The sequence below is a fragment of the Cavia porcellus genome, unplaced genomic scaffold (genome assembly GCF_034190915.1).
Source record: "Cavia porcellus strain 051 isolate PalLab524CR breed Dunkin Hartley unplaced genomic scaffold, mCavPor4.1 scaffold_4, whole genome shotgun sequence".
Classification (NCBI taxonomy): domain Eukaryota; kingdom Metazoa; phylum Chordata; class Mammalia; order Rodentia; family Caviidae; genus Cavia; species Cavia porcellus.
Genome location: NW_026947487.1, coordinates 106,462,619 through 106,484,538, shown reverse-complemented (window position 1 = coordinate 106,484,538; position 21,920 = coordinate 106,462,619). Strand labels below are relative to the sequence as shown.

The window sequence follows — 21,920 nt, the reverse complement described above, 5'->3', positions numbered from 1 at the left end:
AAGTAGTGTTTGCCCCATATGCTTTGAGGTTATGATTTTTTTTTTGTGCCTCACTTAGCTGAATCATTTCATGAAGGTTTGTGATTTTGTGATTTCAATTAATTTTTTCTGAGCCTTGCATAAACTCTGTGAAGAGAGTGTCCTGAGTAGAATAATAGAGTTTTTCACTCTATATTTAACCAAGGAGAGTTGGTAATGGGTAGAATCTACTTTGGTTGTGGCCGTTATTGGCTGACACATTTCTATGCTTCATGATGGAGCCAAACACACTGATCATTTCCACTGACTTCTCTAGCCCCATGTCTTCTATCTTTTGTTGCAGCTCTGTGCCAATGACATATTGGATAGTGATGAGTTCATTGAGAGCATTTCTCTTCTGCCAGAACCAGAGAAGACCCTGCACACCCAAGACATTGATCACCAGCATAATTCAAGCCACGGGGAGGAAGAAGGTACTGTGTCAGACTGCTCTGAGGGGCGGGCTCTGTATGCATTTCACAGTTATGAGCAGGTAGCCCAGAATGGACTCACTTTCCAAACTGTGTTCCAGTATCACGCATCTCTCCTTTTAGCCTTGAAGGAAGATCCCCCTAGCAGTCTCCTGGAGGAGAGGAAGGCAGATCAGCTGGGGCTGCCGCAGACTCTGCAGCAGGAGTTTTCTCTTATCAACGTGCAGATCCGAAACGTCAATGTAGAGGTAAGTCCTAGCTCAGAGTCTGCCTGCTGGTTGCTCATGGCAGTTTGCAGGAAAAGGGACTATTTTGGCTGGATTTCAGCTAGCAAATAGATTTGCGCCTCTAACAGGTGAGTCTCTCTGCTTGCTGTCTCTTAATTCCTAGATTTTTTTTAAAAAAGAGATGAATGCTTCACAAATGCAGATCTCACACCCTTGCAGTGTTTGAATTAGAACCCAGGGCCTCACATGCCCTAGGCAAGCATCTACTCCTGAGCTTCGACCCCAGCCTCAGACCTTTTTCCTGAGCTTGCTCTTCTCCTAGAATGAGCTGAAGCCTGCATCCTTCCTTCGTTGCTCCAATACCTCATTTTGCTATGTATGGCACCACTTGCTCTGGGAAGTCCTCATTATCAGGGAAGTTAATGCAGAGCTGAATTTGGAAGGCAACCCTCTTGACTCCCCAGGCCATCTGCGCTGTGCCCACTGCTGTTATTTCCTTGCCGACTTCTTCCACGGTCCTCTTTATTCACTTAGCACTTGGAATCATTTATTCTTTTACTTTTGAGCAAGTATAGAAACTGTTTGTTTCAGAGAATTGCATATATCTCCAGGAAAGGGTTTTAATGATTGGTTAGTTTTTCTTCTGCCGAGATGCAGTTAACTGTGGGCAGAGATACGTGCCATTATATATCTGTCTCGCAGTTCTCTAAGCTGGGCATGGTGGTGCACACCTGTAATCCTAGTGTCTGAGAACCTGGGGTAGGAAGATCAAGGCAGATTTGAGGCCAATTTGAGCTACATAGTGAATTTAAGGCCAGCCTAAACTGCATAGTGAGACCCTGTCTCAAAAAGGCAAAAATAACAAATAAAGCTGGGTGTGGTGACATGTCTATAATCGCAGCATTTAGGAGAATGAGGCAGAAGTATTGTTGCCAGTTTGAGGCCACCCTGGGCTGCATAATGAGCTCAAGGCTAGCTTGAACTACATAGTGATGTTTTGTCCACCCAAAACCAAAATAATTCTCTAATAACTATTTCACCTATTTTATGGATGAGCAAACTGCAATACCAGAGGTGAAATGATTTGTCCAAGATCAGTAGCTGTTTGGTAGAGGAGGATAATGTTTGAATCCAAGTCTCTGACTTTCTGGCATGTTTGCTCTTTTCATTGTCCTCCAGCTTCCCTCTGTAGTTGGCAGCACCAGAAATCAACAGATTAATTTGTTATCTATATTAGCTCAGCTTTGACTTAATTGAGAACCATATGGCTGCCTAATGATTCGGTTTAAGGAGATCTTGATTCCTTTCCTCAAAAATCCCTCTAAAAAATTGTTATGATAAAGTAATAATTCACAAACCGCAAAATTCAGCCTTTTAAACTATGCTATTACTGGTTCTTAGTATAGTCACAAAACTGCAACCATCACCACTGTCTAATTCCAGAGTATTTCATCACCCTAAAAAGCATCTCCTTTGTCATTAGTGGTCACTTTCCATTTGCCCTCTGCCTAGCTCCTGGCAATCACAAATCGACTTTCCCTAGTATTTTTAAGTTGAATTAGGTTATTTCTTTTAGCTTCTTCCTGCTATATTTTCTCATCTCAAAGTAAATATGACAAATTTTAGCCAACTTCACAGCTTTGAGATAAACCTTTTTTTAAAGTCAAAATATTTACTGGGTAGGCTCCTGGGTTGCAGCCTCTGCCGTGGCACTGGGCCTCCATTTCTGCCACACATGTGCACCCCTGGCGTGGCAGCCATTAGTCGGCAGTGGGGCACACAGCATCTTGCAGTCCCTTTAGCTTCTCAGGGACTGGGGTGAGTGCTTGGCTCTCATCTGTGTTTCACCTTTTGCTGCTCTTGGCAGCCCCTGGCTCAGGGGTATCCCACCTCTGTCTCTGGGTTCCAGCACACTAGGTAAGGACTCCAGGACCTACCCCTGCACCCAGCCACGGCAGTAAAGAGGCTATGGCCCCACGCTGGATATTTAAATTTAAGGGCCAGCCTTTTGGGCACGTAAGTAAATACTCTCTTGGCAAAAATAAATTAGTTAATTGGTACTAACATTTAAAAATCTGTTTTGAAAATGAAGTAGCTCCCAGACTTATTTGTCTTTGTAAACTCTTCCTTATCCTCAGTTTCTGGGAACATGGAACATTCTAGTAGCTTTTGTAAATCCATTTGCATCTTGCCAGTTGGGTAACCTTGTGGTAGAGTGCTTGCCTAACGTGTAAGTTCCTGGATTTGAACCTGAGCACCACCAAAAGACTAAAAAATGAAAATAAAAAATCCACTTATATCTGAAGACCCTTTGCAGTTTGTCTCCAAAGCAGTTGTGGGCTTGTGTCTTGCAGATGGACGCAGCGGACAGGAGCTGCACAGTGTCTGTTCACTGTAGCAACCACCGCGTCAAGATGCTGGTGAAGTTCCCGGCACAGTACCCCAACAACGCTGCCCCTTCCTTCCAGTTCATTAACCCCACAACCATCACATCCACCATGAAAGCTAAGCTGCTGAAGGTGGGGCCCCAGTTTCTCCTTGCTTCTCTAAGATGGGCTCTGCTTGTGTGCTTGTGTCTAGGCTGAGTAGAGAAATTGAGTGAAAACTTGGATAGGTAAGATGTGGGAGGCATGTGTTTCCTACCCTAACCTTTTACTTCCTGTGGATAGCATGAGAGCTGTGGTCCTTAACCTTTTGTTTTTGGGTCATGGGTGCCCTTCAGAAGTCTAATGAAAACTGTGGGCCCTTCTTCAGAAACATTTGTACAAATGCTACATGTAACTTCAGAAATATTGCATATAAATGTTTGAATTGAGTATAATCTGGTCATAGATTGTATTAAAGCTAGGCATTAATCCTAGGTTAGGAACTCTGAAAGATAATTTTATTTATCTGTAGATAAGGGGTTGGAGATTTAGCACAGTGGCATAAGTGTCTGCCTTGCAAGCACGCGGTCATGATTTCAATCCCCAGTACAGATTACAAAAAAAAAAAAAAACCTTTGTCTGTAGATAATAGGCAAAATGTATTCTGAAACCAGAAGATATTTGATAAAATAAAAGTGCATATAGTTGGGGCTGGGGATTTAGCAAAGCGGCATAAGCGCCTGCCTTGCAAGCAGGCAGTCGTGAGTTTGATCCCTGGTACCGATAAAAAGGAAAAAGACCAAAAAAAAAAAAGTGCATATAGTCATCAGAAAGACTCAATCCTGTAGAAGGTCCTATAGCATTATCCTGGAGACAAGCTAGCTAGCTACAGGCCAGGTATGTGAGGGACGGTCGTGTCTGCATGTAGGCACCACAGCCTGGTGCCTGGTCTTCAACCCTGCCATGAGGAGCTAGAGCCTTTATTTTTAAAAAGCCCATGAAGTGAGCGGTGGTGGTGACACCACTAATCCCAGCATTGAGCAGGGTGAGACAGGAGGATCAAGGATTCAAGTCCAGTCAGCGCTACAGTAAAGCAAGGCTCTGTCTCAAAAAAATAAAGTAAAAAAATCATGAGCTAGGAGGTAACATGCTTTTATTTGGTTTGAGCACTATCCTGAATGAAGGAATTAAAATGCCATGATAGACCCAAGCTGAACTGAGTGTTGATTATCTTTTCCCTGTTTTGAACCATACACATTGTTTTGTCTTGTGGTATCACATATAACCAGAAATTTTTGAAGTGGTTTAAGAATCCCTGAAGGGACTTCCAGGAGAACATGGCATATAGATAACAGCAGCTACGGAGACTCTCTGAGATACCCAGCTTAGAATCCAGGAATGGTGTGGTGTGAGGAGTCCTAAGCAAGGGAAATGTACCCTGCCAACCCAGGAACGAACTAAGCTGAGAGAAACCAACTGGAAATGCAATCCCAGTGCTATAACCGGAACAGATAAAATCTCAGTGCGTAAGCCGGAACCCATGCCTCTGGAAGCCACGATTTGAGTTTCCTGCTGCCGCTGCTGAGTCCAAATCGGCACAATGGGAGAGAGTTCTGAAAGCTCTGACAGCGGGAATCGGCAAACAGGGTTGAGAGCAGGCCGGCGGGGAGCCTTGCATCGACCTGCGGTGAGTGAGAGGAACAGGGACCCTTCCATAGACTAGGAGGCTCCAAAAGAGGACATTCTGGGACCGGGCACACTAGCCAGAACAGGACGCTGCAGTGACTTTAGTCGCATATTCCCCTCTCAAGTGGGATTGGTGCAGAGCTCTTGGCTTGGGTGACGCCGCTGACTAAGACCCAGTAGGCTAGCCCAAACCAGGTCCCAGCCCCTGGCGGTGCACCCTAGCAGTGAAGCCTTCAGTAGGTTGACTGACCTGGAGGGGCAGGCCCAGCAGAGGCTGCCCAGGTCTGTGTCTCCCTAGTACACTGCAGTGGACGGGAACACCTAGCAGGTGCAATTCAAACAAACTGTAACCATCAAAGAAAAAAACTGGGCCTCCTATGTACGCTTGTATGAAGGAACAAAAAGTATGGGAAGAGGGAGCAACAAGGAAGGGTCCTCAGTCCCCAATCCTGAGAACACTGATCCAGGAAAGGTAAATGGAAAGGAGAATGAGGACAGAAAACACGCAGTTTCAGGCACAGCACCAATAGACATAAAGCGATATCTCCGGAGCCTCATAGATAAGTTTAAAAGTGAAGTATTTAATGAAATAAAGCAAGATATAAGCAGAATAGTTAGAGAAATGCTAAACACCGCCCAAGAAAAAACAGATGGTGGAATGGAAGAACAAAAAAAGGGGGGGAAATTGTTTGATGGAGAAAATAGAGAAAACATAGAATACATGAAGCAGGTTCAAAGAGATTACCAGGAAACTAAAAACTCTATTGAAAGCTGGCATAACAGCTTGAAAGAAACCAAGGATAGATTATCTGAACTGGAGGACAGGTTTGTAATGTGGGAGCATGAAATGAAAAACTTCTTAAAAATAACAAGAAAACAAACAGCAATAATACAAAGGCTAGAAGATGATACGAGGATCTATAACTTAAGAATTAAGAACGTACAAGAAGAAGTAGGGACACAAACAAATGAACTGCAAAGGCTATTCACAGAAATAATCCAGAAGAATTTCCCTAATTTAGCAAAAGGTAAAGATACTCAGATATATGAGGCATATAGGACCCCAGCCACCTACAACCCAAACAGAGCTACACCCAGGCATATAATAATCAAAATTCCAGAAATCCAATATAAGAACAGAATATTAAAAGCCATCAGAGATAAGAAACAGATCACTTACAAGGGAACACCCATCAGAATTACAGCAGACTTCTTGGCACAAACCATCAAATCACGAAGAGCGTGGGAGGAAATAATTCAAGCTTTGAAAGATAATAACCTCCAGCCAAGATTGATATATCCTGCACAACTGTCCCTAGAAATTGATGGAAAAACAAGGTGCTTCCAGGATAAAGAGGAACTAGGGGAATTTGCAACCACCAATTCAACTCTACAGAGAATACTGCAGGATATTCTAAAAAAGGAAAATACCAAGACTTCAGAAACAGTGTCAAAGAGGCCACAATGAATGGAGCAGAAAGTGAAATGAAGAAGACAAACTGACAACAAATGACAGAAAAAGAGCTCAACAGAAATGAGGGAGAGAAGATTGGATGGTAGGAACAGCTATTGTGGAGAAAACAAGACATCATAATAGCTTAGTGCTGATTTAGTATCATTTTGTTTTGAAGTCCCATCAAGCTTTTATTCTTCTGTCTCCATCAGTCTTAACAGGTTGTATCTTATTGGGTTTTATTATATGTGATAATATAAACGAAAACCCCCCCCCTTTTTTTTTCTTTTTTCTTTTTATCGGTACCGGGGATCGAACTCATGACTGCCTGCTTGCAAGGCAGGTGCTTATGCTGCTGAGCTAAATCCCTAGCCCCTAAACGAAAACTTTTATAGACAAGGAGATTATACAGAAACCACTGTTCATTTTCTGATAGTTGGTTCTAAATACCCTGCAATACTGTCATTCTCTTGAATGGTTTTACATTGTCTCAATATGTTTGGTGCTACAGTATACGAAGTTATACTCAAAGATTTCAAGGAAAGAGATACTACGGTAACTACTTTTATGTCAGGATATCTTGTGATGAATCACTATTTTGCTTAAATGGTTATGTTTTGACCTGCGCTGTTTTGTTGTTATGCCCTCTTTTATCTCAATCTCCTTTTTTTAATTATTTACTTTTTTATTTTTATCTTTTTTTTTTTTTGTCTTTTTCCTTTTTATCAGTACCAGGGATCGAACTCACGACTGCCTGCTTACAAGGCAAGCGCTTATGCCGCTGAGCTAAATCCCCAGCCCCCTATTTTTATCTTTTTAATTAAGGAAAAAATAGAATATATTATAGCCACCCACTTTGATTTCCTATTAACTTGATTTGAAACCCTGTATTGCTCTCACTATCTTATTTTGATTGATTTTCCCCTATTCGGCTTTGCTTAATAGTACCAAGTTCGCAAGTATAGGCAACAACTTTGAAGACAATAAGATTCATTATGATGTCCATTCTGGTTGCCTAATGATCTTCTGTTGAAGTCCTGTAATGTCTCCAATGTTTTGGTTTTATTCTTTACTGTTTTGTTCAATTTTATTATAACTGATGTTATAGGCAATTCTTTTTAAGATAGCAAGAGGCAATATGGTAACCATTTTTGATCACCTTGAATTTTTTTTTTCATTATGTATTATGTCCATTCTTTTGACTTGACTGACTCTGTTCTGTTATGTCACATTTGGTTTTACTCTCTTCAAAAAAAAAGTAATAAGAACTGTGGGAGTAATAAAACCCAAAATATGTAATTGTCATTGTACAAAAGAGAGGAAAAGAAAGTGCTCTAAAAGATATAACTGCATGTATATTTAAGATATATTTAATAGATAACCATATTACTGAGTTTTGTTGGATCACTGAGCGGAACTGTTTGCAATCTCACTGTTTGAAAGTCCACTTTATATTCTTTAATTTTGTAACTTGAACAACTGTTTCTAAGATGACAATATGTAATCTATTAATTAGTGATTTCCTACTGTTTATTTTTTCTGAAATTCTATATAACTTGTACCCTTTTTCTTTTTTCTTTTTTTTTTTTTCTCCTTAAATAAAATTAAAAAAAAAAATCCCTGAAGAACTAAGTACTTAGATTTCATGTTACAGTATTTGGCATTTTAAACTTAGATTCTATTTCATTGCTTCGTTTAGACATAAAAAAAGATGGATTTTTTTTGCATTGTTGTAAAAAGATAAGCTTATGAAAAGTCTTTAAAGGTATAGGTCAGCTCTGTCCAATAGAAATACAATCAATGCAGACCTCATGTAATTACGTATTTTCAGTTAAAAAAATTTTTGAAAAGCAAGTAAATTAATTTAAAAATACCTTCACTTAATCCAGTATATCCAAAATAGTATTCCTATGTAACATAAAATCAAGGTAAAATTACTGAAATAGAAGCTGGGCATTTAGCTGAATGGCACAAGTGCTTGCAAGCACAAGATTGTGAGTTCAATCCCCGGTGCCAAAAAAAGTTACTGAAGGGCTAGGGGTTTAGCTCAGTGACATAAGCTCCTGCCTGGCAAGTGTGATGTCATGAGTTCAATCCCCAGCACTAAAAACAACAACAACAACAACAACAACAACAACAACAACAAACCAAACAAAAAAAACACCTTAGTTTCACAAAAAAATTACTGAAATAGTTACAGTTTTTTAGTTCTTCTTCAAGTCTATGATTTTCCACCTGCAGCATGTCTTGTTTTAAGTTGGATTTTTTTTTCCAGTACTGGGGATCAACCTCATAACTTCACGCTTGTCAGGCAGGCACTTGTGCCACTGAACTAAACCTCCAGCCCTTAAACTTATTTATATACATATTTTCTCTTTCCATTTCTCCAGTGGAATTTTTTTTCATCTCTTATTTTAGATGAAGCTCATTTCATGTTATCCAGTTTATATGCCCACCTCAGTGTGGATGCAGGTTCCTGTCAATAGCACACACATGTTAGGATTTATTGGGGTTTTTTCCCTCCATACATTAGATCTTACCACTTTAAAGGACAAAATAAAAATAAAAATACATTGTAATTTTTACTGAGGAAAAATCTGTCCTCCCTGGCTTGCATCTCCAGAGTAGCTTTCCGTCCAGGCCAGCAGGTATTCCTTCCAGTGTGCTGCCATTTCCTGTGGACGAATAGGGTTGGGAGAGAGCCAAAGAGGCAGAATTCACTAGAGCGAAATCACCCTGCCAAAACCAGCAGTGTAAATCCTTGGCTGCAGAGGGCTGCTTCTCTAGGAGGCTTAGGAAGGCATCCTTCTCCTTGACCCCTCAGAGAAGACAAGAGTGTTGTGCTAGAAGCCTCAGACCTGGTCATACTCCAATCCCATGTGTGCCATGCTTTTGACTACTTGGCAGAATAAAGCCAACCTGGGATTATGATACTCTTTTTTTTTTTTTTAAGATAGGGTCTCACTTTGTAGTTCAGGCTGGCTTTGAACTCACTGTATAGCCCAGACTGGCCTCAGACAAACTCACGTCAATCTTCCTGTCTCAGACTCCTACATGTTGGGATTGCAGACATGTGCCACCATGCCTGGCTAATATGGTACAGTTTCTGATTGTGTTTTGTACCTTTTCTAGATCCTGAAAGACACCTCGCTGCAAAAAGTGAAACGAAACCAGAGCTGTTTGGAGCCCTGCCTGCGCCAGCTGGTCTCTTGCCTTGAGTCTTTTGTGGTAGGCATCATGAAATTGTACCAACTGATGTAGTGGTCTCTTGTTTTGTTTCTTCTTCTTGTAATCTTGGGTTCTCTGATTTGTAACATTGAATCCTTTTTTGTAATTCAACTTAAAGATAGGTTGTGGTTTTTTTAATTTGCTTTTTAAATTTCAGAACCAAGAAGACAGTGCTTCCAGCAATCCATTTGCACTCCCAAACTCTGTCACGCCACCCTTACCAACATTTGCACGGGTCACCACTGCCTATGGGTCTTACCAAGATGCCAATATCCCCTTTCCTAGGACTTCTGGGGCCAGGTTTTGTGGAGCAGGTTGGTTTCTTGTGGTTCTGATTCTAGATTTTAAGAGTATAGCCAAGAGTATTGTGTATTCTGTGTAAGCATCTTCAGAAAAGATTTTGTTTTTATTTCCTGAAAACTCAAAAAAGACTTTTGTCATGTTGTAGGGTATGACACCATATTTGTGTGTGGGCATATCTTAAGAGTGTACACCAGAGGTCAGACCTCCATTTTTTTCATTCTTATGACCTTGGATTTTCATCTGCTCAGATCCCTCTTTAAGAGGATAGATCTTCTAGTAGAGATACATAAAGTACCTTGAAGACTTTATCCCATCTTTCCTGAACCCTGGAGTGTCTGACCTTGTTCCTGCAGTCATGAACCCTTGCAAACTCCATGAAACTGTGTCTCATCTCAGGGATATTGAAATAGAAAAAAGCTTGCCCAGTCCTGCTTCAGGGTTTCCCACATGCAGCGCACTGACCTTGACATGCCTGTCTGCGGTTTCCTTTGCAGGCTACCTGGTGTACTTCACAAGGCCCATGACAATGCACCGAGCAGTGTCTCCAACAGAACCCACTCCCAGGTGAGTCTCAGAAACAGAGAAAGATGACTCAGGGCCAGAAGGGGACAGAAACCTGGGAAGGAAGCGGGACGTGGTGGCTCATGCCTGTACTCCCAGCACTCGGAAGTCTGAGGCAGGAGGATTGCTGCAAGTTCGAGACCAGCCTGGGCTACAAAGTGAGCTCAAGGCCAGTCTGAACTGTGCAGCGAGACCCTGTCTCAAAAAGACAAAAAAAAAAAAAAAAAAAAAAAAAGAAACCTGGGAAGGAACACTGAACCTATCTTTGGACAACTTATTTTAGTTCTTAAACTCCTGGTAAGATTCATCCAAGGAAAATCAAGGTTTATTAAATTGAAGAAAAGCTGAGACTCCTGCTATAAAGTTACCATTAAACCACATGAAGGAGTAGTTTGAGAAAAGCTATTACTGAAACAAGGGAAAATTCTTTTCCTTTGGAGTACTGGGAATTGGAGCAAAGGAGCCTTTTTAACATTTAACATTTCCATTTTGAGACAGGTCTCACTTAATTGCCCAGGTTGCATTTGAATTTGTGACTTTCTAGCTTCAGCCTCTGAATAATTGGGATTATAAGCCTGTGGCAAATTCTTTTTTAAGGTGCTTTTCTCCTATTGCTAAAGTATTACTTATTTTATTATTATTTTAATATTAAATAAAACTGAAAACATTATAGTTTTATAACACTGATATGCTACTTCTAATATTACCAAAATATATAATTTATAGAAGTATATTTAAAAAACTCAGTTAAAATGCAAAAGCCCTTCCTTTTCTTTCCCCTGTTCTGTTAACAAGAGAAGGTATTTATGTCATCTTCATGATTTTTGTGCTTTTTTTCTTCTTATTTTCATCCTGATAGGAAATCTAGTGTAGCAGATAGGGCTGTGAACTTAGGGCCAAATTGTCCAGTGATTCGGTAATATTGGGGAGCTTATCTAAACAGCATCAGTGTCCGGAGCAGCAACATGGGGGGTGCTAATAGCACCCACTGCCTTCACTTGCTGGAAACACTAAATGAGCAAATCCTTGTGAAAGCGTTAAAATAAGTCTGATACGTGGGAAGTGCTGACTGTTTCCTGTGACCCCTGGTTTTTAAACTTTAAGGATGTACAGTAATGTGTTTAGTACTTGTTCTGTGGTGTGGCGATCAAGATAAGTTGGAAACTTTCTGATGTAAGCATGCAGTATATGAGATACAGCATCAATAGCCAGGGCAGTTAGAAATAACTCACTGGACTAAGAAGAAACCTTGGAGTGCAGTGTGTGAGCCCACACTCCTGCTCCACTGGAAGATCCCCAGGCTCCACGCTAAGCCAGGCAAAGGAGACCTTGACCCACAGGATCTGGAGTTCAGTCACCAGGAAACCTGCATTGCACCAACTGCTGTTGGAAAGGCTGTACTAGAAAGCAGTTACCTGCTCTCCAAGGGAAACAATGAGTGTCGGTGTCTGGATTTTGGTCATATATTCTGCTGGGAACATTTTTCAGCCAGCAGTGCTTTACTGAGATGTAATGAGCATTGTATAGTTCTGAAGTAGACTGTGTGGTGACCAACACTCAGATCAAGAAAGAAAGCATTATCCTCATTCCCAGAAATTCCTGATCCTTTTCCCAAGCCCCTCATTACTCAGAAGAAAAACCACTGTCCTGACTTTTATCATAGTTTAGTTTTGTGGGGGGGGGGGGGCGGGGGGGGTGGTGGTACTGGAAGTTTAATTTCAGGATGCTCTACTACGAGGCAACATCCCATCACCCTCCCTTCCCTTTCCAAGACAGAATCTTGTTATGTTATGTTCCTGAATTGGACTTACATTGTTGATTCTCCTGCCTCATTCTTCCTCAGTGCTGGGATTACAGGTGTGCACCACTGCACCTGGCTTAGTTTTGCCCTATCTTAAATTTCATTGAAATAGAATCACGTAGCGTGAGCTGTTTTATGTCTGATTTCAGTCTACTTAATGTTGCTGAACTTGATCCACATAGCTGCATGTAGCAGTAATTGCATTGTATGAGTGTATCACAGGGTGTTCATTCTCCTATCAATGAATGTTTGGACGGGCTCCAGTTTGGGCTATTATGAGTACAAGTCTCTTTAGGGACATACATATGAATTTCTTTACTCAAGAAGTGGTACTGTGAGTCACAGGATATAGGCATATGTTTAATTTTATTAGAAAATTCCCAAAACTTTGTGCACAGTGGTTGTATCATTTTGCTCTTGTGCCTGTGGTGTTTCAGAGTGTTGATTGCCCCACAGCATGTCTCAAAGCTTGTACTGCCAGACTTTTCAACTCTGTCTTCGTTGTATGTATGAAATATTATTGTGGTTTTAATTAGTATTAACATGATCGTGACTAATGAGGCCCCGCAGTTTTTGTGGGCTCATTGACCATTTGCTTATCTTTGTGATGTTGCTGTCACATATTGTATACTTTTTGAAGGCACTGTAGTTCTTATTTGTGATATTTATTTTCATTGCAAGTCTTTTCAGATATGCATATTGATTTTCTCAACCTGTGGCTTATTTTTCTCTCTTTAATCTTTGATGAACAGCAGTTTTTAATTTTGCTAATGCCCAATTTATCACTTTTTAATCTTATGGTTAATGATTTTCGTGTTGTATTCAAAAAACCTTTACCTATCCCAAGGTCACAGAAATATCCTCCTGAAAGCTTTATGATTTCTGATTCACAGTCTGTGATCCATTTTGTGTACAGTGTGAGTTAAGGGTCAAAGTTTGTTTTATTCAGTAGAGATAAACAGTTGTTCTAGTCCCAGTTAAGAAAAGATTCCTTGTTGAATTTATAGTAATATTACCTTGTATTGCAAGTTTTAAAATCTGATCTTTGAATGCTTTTAATTTTATATTCTTGTTCAATGTTGGCTATTCTAGGTTGTTTTGTATTTCTATAAAATAAAATTAGTTTAGTTTCTACTTGTAAAAACCTGTTTCTGTTATTGTATCGTAATTGTATTAACTCTAGATTGCTTAAGAGGAAACTGGCATTTTAACAATATGGAGTCCTGTAACCACTACCATCATACATCTCTATTTTTGTATATCTTTTTAAATTTCTCACAGCAGTCAGTATTCGATGTTTTGATGCTATTGTAGATGAAACATTTTAAGTATTTATTTTATTGTTTGTTTCTAATACATAGACACAGATTTGTATAGATTGACCTTGTGTCTAAATTTACTAATTGCTATTTTAGTATATGTGCTGCTGAAGCAAGTACTAAATTTGCTAATTGATTCTAGCAGTTTGTAGATTTCTCTGAATTATTTTTGTATCCAATCATGGAAGCATTCTGTCTGTAGATAAAGCATTTTTCAGTTCTAAAAGTTTTATTTGGTTCTTTTTTTAAAATTTCCTTTTTCTTTCCCTGTCATCCCCTCTTGGTTTCATCTAGTGCTAAGAATGGCACTACTTAGAAATATGAAAAGACTACAGCACATATGGGTAATTCTAACTTTCAATGACAGATCTCTCTCGGCCCTGTCTGCTTATCATACTGGCTTGATTGCACCAATGAAGATTCGCACAGAGGCCCCTGGCAATCTTCGTTTATACAGCGGGAGCCCCACTCGCAGCGAGAAAGAGCAAGTCTCCATCAGCTCCTTCTACTACAAGGAGCGGGTAAGTGCCCCAGCCATTGCCTTTGGTTCTTGCCTTTCTCCTGGGTTCTTACCATGCACAGCAGTGTAGTAATCCCTGCGTATTATTCCACTTTCATAAATAGTTTGTTCATGAAAGTCTGGTGCTCTGTTCCTTTCAGTTGACTTTAATCAGTGTGGCTTGTGTGATGGAGAGGAAGGGTGAGCTCTAGAGTCTTTCATGCTCCGTGTGACCCTGTCATGTAACCCCTATCCATCCAGTTGCTCCCTGTTATTTCCAGTGGAATAAACAGCTTCAGGTCTTCCTGGCCATTCTAATATTTGTCAACAGGTTAAAGAAAGTTCTGGAAGCTGTAGTTTTGATATATTTCGAACATCATAGTTATGAGATCTTTAAAATTGGTATCTAAAAGGTTTTTTTATTTCTGTTAAGAATATACTTAAATACCCTTTAGAATGGATCAGTTTATACAGAAATCACCTGACTTGCCCATATGTTTCAGAGTTATTAAAGAACTCATCATCCCTAAAGTAGTTATCACAGTGCTGGCAGAAACCTTTGGTAGCGGCAATGTAGTGAATGCTGGCAGAACATAGGAACGGTTATCAGAATTCTTTCTGGGTTGTCAGATTGAGAATTTGGCTTAAACAAGTTTTAGCTGACATGGTGTTTAAGCAGTTACCACTGAGCTATTCCATAAACTCAGTCCTTAAATTCTTGGGTATCATTCCCTGCTAAATGAGAAATAAGAAATTATTATTTTTTTTTTTTGGTATCAGGCATCAAACTCAAGACCTTGTGCTTGACAGGTAGGCACTTATGCTGCTGAGCTATATCCCCGGTCAAAGTAATTTGTTTTTAAAAATTGTGTTAGTTTTAAATTTAAAACCAAGTTTCTGTCAGGTATTGAAAGTGTCTTCACGTGGACTGCAGTGTAGCCGCTCCCCCAGCTTGTGGTAGCTGACCAGCTCCAACTTGATGTGGTCCTAGAGCTTTATGTGACTGGGTGGCAGCAACTTCTGTTTGAAACAGCAGTCTTGTCTCAAAACCTTTCAGTCAAATAGAGGAAAAGATTGTAGGTTGCCTTCTTGGCCAACTTTCTGTGGTCCCCTTCCTCACGTGTCTGATAGGGTTCTGTCCCGTGGGCTGTCACAGATCTCACTGGAACACCTACCTAACCATATCCTTCTTAAGTCCCCTATTTTAAATTTTTAACTCTTTTTTTCTTTTTCTGCAGGCTAGCAGGTAACTGGATAGATGATTTTGTAAGCTATTTGGAACTAAGGCACTTAATTGCCGTAAAACCCAGACACACTCATGGTTGACTAAATGTGAGAATTTTCTTTAACATTAGGGCTGGTCTGAGGAGATCTTTCAGTCAGAGGCAAATCTGAATTTCCCTTCCATTCATGTCAGCTGCTGTCCACCTGTGCTTGGAATGTAATTGGACAGAATAGACTGGCTAGCACTGTAGACTTTGTGGTAGTATGTAGAGCCCATTTCTAATCGAAGCAACTTCATTTCTGAGACGGGACCTTTTCTAATACAAAAATACTGGTAAAGCCTGTGTCCGTGTCCCTGGCTTCTTTTGCTGCAAACACCGTAGTCCTCACGACGGTCCAGAGCTGGGGACTAATAAGATCTGTGGGGGAGTGGCAGAAGGAATGTGACATTCAGTTTGGGGTAGTTCCACAGAAAATGGACCATTCTAATACCCTAGTCTAGCACAATAGCCAGTCTTTGAGTTTTAAACAGTGTCCAAAATAAAATGGGAAGACACTTGTATTATAATTTCACATGTATCAATGTACAGTATACATACAGAAAAGTTCCTAAATTATGACGAAGGTGGAGTTGAGTGTTTTCACTCTCACGTAGATCATTGTAAGACCCTGAGAATCCCTATACAAAGCCAGACTTTACTGATTGACATATAGTAATTCTTAGGTTAAGTCATATGAAACTGATACTTGACCATTTTTTGATCTAAAAAATTTTCATATTGTTTATCCTATTAATAAAACAAAAATGATTACAGTCAGTCATATCATGGTGAATCTGAAGTAACCTTATCTCTCCCTGAAGCTCGTTTATGCTCATCTGCTTTCACTAGGGAAGGAGGCACTGAAGTCATGGGATTCTGCCATGAGGTCTGCATAGGCTGCCACACCACCCTTCCAGAGCTTGCCACTCCTCAAGGCGCATTTTCTAGCCTTCAGGAGTCTAGTTTCACCGGTTAGTGATAGCACTTAGTCATTTTTGTTCAGGAAGCATTTCCAGCTTACTAATCATTTTTGAGCCCCAATTTTTCTCCAGCGTACTTTTACTCCCTTTTAGATCTCTGTTCTCTTCCTGAGATCGTCAAATGTGGGAGAATGAAGGAGTGGCATTGATGCCTGTCAGAAGACAGAGCAATGAAGGAATTCCAGAGTATTTTTGAGAGTATAAAGACTCTTTGCAGAGCTATTTGGACATTTGTTTGTTTTTCTTGTGTTTTTAGCCTGCCCTACTTAGGTCAAATTGCTATATCCACCCAGTATTCCAAGGTTATTTCCCTAAAATCTCAAAAATGTGAGTGACCTAAAAACCTCTCATTTCATTGGGAGTCAGAAAGCAAAGAGATGCTCATATGAATGGATATAGCAAGCAGGCCAGTTATTAATAACTGTTGAAATATTATTCAAAAGAAAAGAAATATTGTTCATTCTTAGGATAAATCACAAGGTCTAGAACTTGTGATAAACAGTAGTCATTACCTGATAAACACTTAAAAAAATCACAACCTTTCATTTCTGCTTAGCGTATGTTACTGAGAATAGTTTTGGTGTAAAACCTGGGGAGGTCTTTGTGTTATTAAAATACCTTCTGGTCTCCAGAATCAGGCTGTATGCTCCCTGTTCCACTGTCTTTACCAAAGTCCCCCAGGAGTGTTCCTCCTCTTCCTCCTGCCCCTAGTCCTCCAGGACCCTGTGCTCCCCAACATAGCTCCGAAAGTGGCCCTGAAGTCCCATTTTCCAGACATGCAGTTTCCTTATCGTGCCAGCTGCCTCCCCCATCAGGCACCGAGCCGTGGGAGATGAGAATGCACCCTCACTCAGCATTTCCTTCTCACTGATTGAAAGGGCAGGGGCGGGAGAGAGCCTCCCCTGGTTCTCTGCTTTCACCATGCTCTTTGCCCTTGTTCAAGCACCTCAGCCGTTGGTGGTAGTCCCTTTTTCAGAGCTGTGTTGATATTAGCCGCCTTGTGTCCTGAAACATGACTTAGAACAGCCACCGTGAGGCTGGGTCTGGTGTGTGCTGGGAAGGGCTGGGAGTTGAGGGAGTCGGAATGCTGCTGGGCCTCAGGTTCAGATTTTTTCTGCTGTTCCACTCCCAGTTTTGTGGTGTAAATACCTTTGAATCCAGCAGATGTGGGGGAAGCTTTCATTTTATTCTATATTTTTCCCTTTTAATTTTCTTGGTGTTTTTCTTCCCTCCTCCTGGGTGTAACGTTTTCACGCACAGATGTCTCCTCGCTCTGCCCGGCGACGTTGGTCCATACAAGCAATTAACGACTTCCCGGTACTGTGCGCTGTGCAAATGCTCTCCTTAACTAATCCTGTCTCTACCCAAAGGCCCAAGAATAAAATGCCACCTGCCTGGCTTTGAGGAACCTGAAATGACAGGCTAACTGGCTTTCAGGACCAGCGACAGTAAATTCTTCTCTCTGAGGAGTCCGGCTCTGAGGCCTGCCTCCTTGTTCCATTGTGGAGTAACAGTGGGTAAATGCTGGGGAGTATCACCGATGGACTTCATAGCAAATGAAACTTACTATGGGTTCTTAGAGGGAACCCCAAATAAACGACCTCAGCTTACCTGATTTCACTTGGAGTGTTTGTGTAATGCCATGGAGTTTCAAACGCCTACCTTTGGCATGGGGGAACAGAGGAAGATATAAGAGGATTCTGCCACTTAGCCTCTGTTTTTGTAGTTTTGGTCCTGCTTAGAGAGGGAACTGTGCCCGCCTGCTTCATTGGCGTGATGCATATGCTAGTTTTATCCTTTGAAAATTTTTCAGAAAAAATTTTTTCCTTATCATCAGTATTTTGTATTTGCCAATAAACCTCTGAAATAGCTGTCCCCTCTTCTTCCTTCTTCCCTACTCACTCCTGTTGGCCATATCCCCTCTTCTGTCTTCCTCCCATCCCCTTCATGTTTCAGTAGTGCCAAGGTGACCTCAAGGCAGCCTTGAGGCTTCGAGTCAATTTCATGTGGTACAAAGAATGTTCAGAGGAACAATCCGGTAGCCTTTCGATATAAAAACCAGTTGAAATCAGGAGCCTGATTAGCAAGAACCACTGCTACCAACAGCTTGCCAGTGGAGCCTCTGACATGGCTACCTTTCTTCAAAAAGCTGGTCCTAACAAACCTACCTGCTGGAGCTCCAGTGATTTCCCAGAGGTCCCTGCTTTCACTGCTCTTTAAATAGGAACTCATTTGGCTCCCTGCCCACTGTGCTGATTATGCATTGTTGATGGGGTTGCTGCGAAGCAGTTGGTGGCTTATTCTTGGGCTGTTTTTACATTTAACCCATTTACTGGCATTGATGTTGCCTCCAATTGTAGCAGTAACACTGGTGGTTCGGTCGCAAGCTGGCTGTTGGTTGTCATTCAGTGCTATTTACACCAGTGTCCCCCTCCCCTTCTTCCCTGTCCTCTTTGCCATGTGCCACAAACACCTTCCCAGGATGTTCAAGAGGGGCATCCTGGAGCTCATCATGTAATAATTTGTCTGTCTCGCTTTGTCTCTCTTTCCTCAGTCCCTTCTCATGAAATCTGTGGGGAAGGGATATTTTCTGTTGATGGAGCATTGAAAAGACCTAAGAAAAATACAGAGTCCTATGCCTCCAGAAGTACCAGTTTTATTGCACAGAGAAGGTCCACACTGAAGCCTGTTAGAGTGGGACTGGAGCAGTGCAGGAGGGTAAGGGGCATTTAAAAGGTCCATGGTGCTCTTCCTTAGCCTGGATAGAGTAGTCTGCCTTAGTCAGGAGTGTAATTGTTCTCTGAAACCAGAGCCCTGGGAGAAGTCCATATCCAGCCTGTCAGTTGCATAGACAAGAGAGCCTCCCAAAATGACCTGTAACCTATTAAAAATGAAGTCAGTTTTAGGACACGTGTGGATGAAACAAGAATGTTTTTTATTGCCCAAGTTCTGGAGGAAAACTCCTGAAAATTTATCCATCAGCCATGATGTAAGGGCCCAACATTTGATTACAGAGATTTAGGCAGCATTGTTGCATCTCCAGAATAATTAATCATTAGGATTACTGAGCAATCCCTGTAGCCTGAAAAGATATTTCATATTTAAAGCCAATCACCAAATTAAAAACACAACAAAAATTAGCACTGTTTTGTAGTCCTTAAGAATTTTTGACAATATTTTGAATTACTCTTCGATGGATTAATAAAAACTACTAGTGCTGTCCCATAGAGGCTTTTATACTTTGGTTTCTGGTGGCAGTTAGAATCAGGGTGAGCCCATGTTGGAGAACCGCTTGCTATTATTATAGTTTGGAGACAGCAGAGCAGGGTTCCAGAAAGCACTTCCTGTTTATCCAGTACAGATCAGATGGAAAGTCCTGGAAGGCTGGTGTCTCAAGAAATCACAGGAAATACAAATTCCCCTTATTCAGAGAAGAATAATTACAGAAACTTTGTTGAAGACCACTATCTTTACTTTTTCATCAGGTATTTATTGACAGCATCTATTGGTTAGTTTCTACTGATCTCTGTAACCCGAGATTGCAAATGGGGGAAGAGTCCTAAGACATCTCTTAGACTGTGAGTTTCCTTCTATCTGACCTAAACATGTATGTGAGGGGCAGACCCTTAAGCCTGACATACAGTCTCAGTCTGAAGCTACAGTCATGACGCTTGGCAGAAGAATGATTGAAGAACTCAGTAGCTGTAGAGTAGTGTGGAGAAGGCAACACTTGAATCAAATGTTGATCTTCTTACTTGTGGAACCAAATCTGTTTAAAAAATGGGCCACTGACCTGTTAACAGATAGCTTTGTCAGGACTTAATTTTTGTCCTTCTTAACCTAAAGCCACATACAGTCCTGAAAAGCTAGTTAATAAGAACGGGCTCAGCAGCCTGACAGACCTGTTCCGGTCCTAGCTGTGTAACTGACCTGAACAGACCTCACGTCCCTTTACACAATGAGACGATCCCCTACACCAAGGAGCTCTGCAAGCTGCGTGCCACCTAGGGCAAGCTGTCCTTCAGCAGGAGCTAATGGGGCCATGACAGCAGGCAAGACCTGAAGTCCTAAGTCCTAAGAACACTTGGAGACGTTCACCGTCAGTTTCCACGTGAACCAGGCTGCTCGCAAATGAGTTGCTTTGACACAAGCCTTCATATAATGAATAATGTGCTTTTATTAGGTTTGCTTTAAAAGCCAGAATTGTAGTTCGTTCAGTTGTTCTAAATGCTAGCAGACCCCCATCTTCCCAGATGCCTCTATTTCAGCTGTCATGAATTGTTCAGTTGTTCAAGTGCTTCTCATTTTCTCTTGTAAGGAGAAGCCAAAGCAGCTTCCTGGAACAGTATTTAGAAACCTTTCAACCAACCAGGAACACTAAATTAGATGGATCATATTCCATTCCAGGCAGAATCTTTTTAGCATAGGTTTTTTTCAGTGCCCTAAATCTCATTTGAGATGGTCAACTATGTGGTACCTATGAGCATGTCATTTCTGGCTAGTCACACACCTCAAGCTGTTCACTGTTCATGCAGGGCTGATAGGCACGCACTAAATAACCCTCCCTCTAACAGGTTATGTGACTGCCGCTATAGCATGTCAGTAGCACTGCTTGGCTCCAGCCCATGCTGATGGACTGTTTGCTCCTCAACATGTCCTTCCCTTACTTGTACCCAAATCAGGATATTTGTGGCTAAAGGATAGTGTTGTTGATAGTATCATATAAAAAGAACCAGAACACTAGACAATTGAAGGGCTACCCCAAAATAGTAGACTAAACTTCTTATATTCAAGAATGATGACTTGCTCAGAAGCCTGAGGCAGGAGGATTGAAAATTTGACTCTAGCCTGGGCAAATTAGTGCCAAGTGAGACCCTGTCTCAAGATTTAAAAATATATAAATAAAAAAGACTGAGGAGGCAGTTTGTTGAGAAGGCCCTGGGTTCAGTCCCCAGTACCACAACAAACAAACAAATCACATGCACACACACACACACACACACACACACACACACACACACTTGTACAGATAAATAGTAGTAACAGAACTGCTTATGATCAAATGGGTTAAGGTTCCAGATTGATAATATAGCATATGTACTTACATAGCATGATAAACAATTCACAGATGCTTCAGTTAAACTTCTTCACTTACTTGCCCTAAGTCGAGGTGTCCTGGGCTTAGTAAGTCCCAAGACACAGTGTGCATTGGCCACCTTTGGGGTTAGTTGGGACACCAGTGGTCAGAAATGCTTGGGTTTAGACCAAGGTTAATTCATGAAAGTGATTATATAAAAATCACTTGTAGAAAATGAATTTTTTATGAGTAGTCTAAATAATAAGCTGTTTTATTAGACTCCTGAGAGTTTATATGCATTCACAATGATTAGATATTTTTAAGTTGCACTTTTCAGTTTGTATAGTGGTACTGGGGATCGAACTCATGACCTCACACTTGCCAGGCAGGTACTTATGCCACTGAGCTAAATCCCAGGCCCCAGTTTGTATAGTTTTTATTGTCTTCTTACTGTCCTTGTGAGATTGGACAGTAGAACTCACCATTAGCCATAAGTTGTCAGCAAAGAAAGAGTGACATGCATGAGACTAAATCTATTAAAAAAAAAACTTAATTTTCCCAGGGTCATATTAAGAGTAAGACCAGTTTGCCTTATTTTTCTGGCTTCTAATGCAGGCTCTTTTCATTTGCTCCTTTTTGTTTCCTTCATTAATAAATGTCACACTTTTCCTTAGTTGGCTCACTTTGGTGACTTCTTTGTTAACTT

At 41.0% G+C, this 21,920-nt stretch overlaps 1 protein-coding gene across 11 annotated transcripts in view; it reads left to right on the top strand.

The window, feature by feature from the left end:
• The window catches only part of Wdr59 (WD repeat domain 59), a 96,438-nt gene that overhangs the window by 46,230 nt on the left and 28,288 nt on the right, over window positions 1–21,920 (top strand). For 9 of the 11 annotated variants that reach the window (XM_063247673.1, XM_063247671.1, XM_063247669.1 and 6 more), the window contains 8 exons: window positions 323–452; window positions 573–697; window positions 3,031–3,195; window positions 9,314–9,409; window positions 9,567–9,723; window positions 10,207–10,276; window positions 13,761–13,914; window positions 17,398–17,454. In XM_063247673.1, coding sequence (XP_063103743.1) covers window positions 323–452; window positions 573–697; window positions 3,031–3,195; window positions 9,314–9,409; window positions 9,567–9,723; window positions 10,207–10,276; window positions 13,761–13,914; window positions 17,398–17,454 — 954 coding nt within the window. The remainder of the gene's footprint in view (window positions 1–322; window positions 453–572; window positions 698–3,030; window positions 3,196–9,313; window positions 9,410–9,566; window positions 9,724–10,206; window positions 10,277–13,760; window positions 13,915–17,397; window positions 17,455–21,920) is intronic. The other 2 variants (XM_063247667.1, XM_003472113.5) reach the window with 1 other exon arrangement.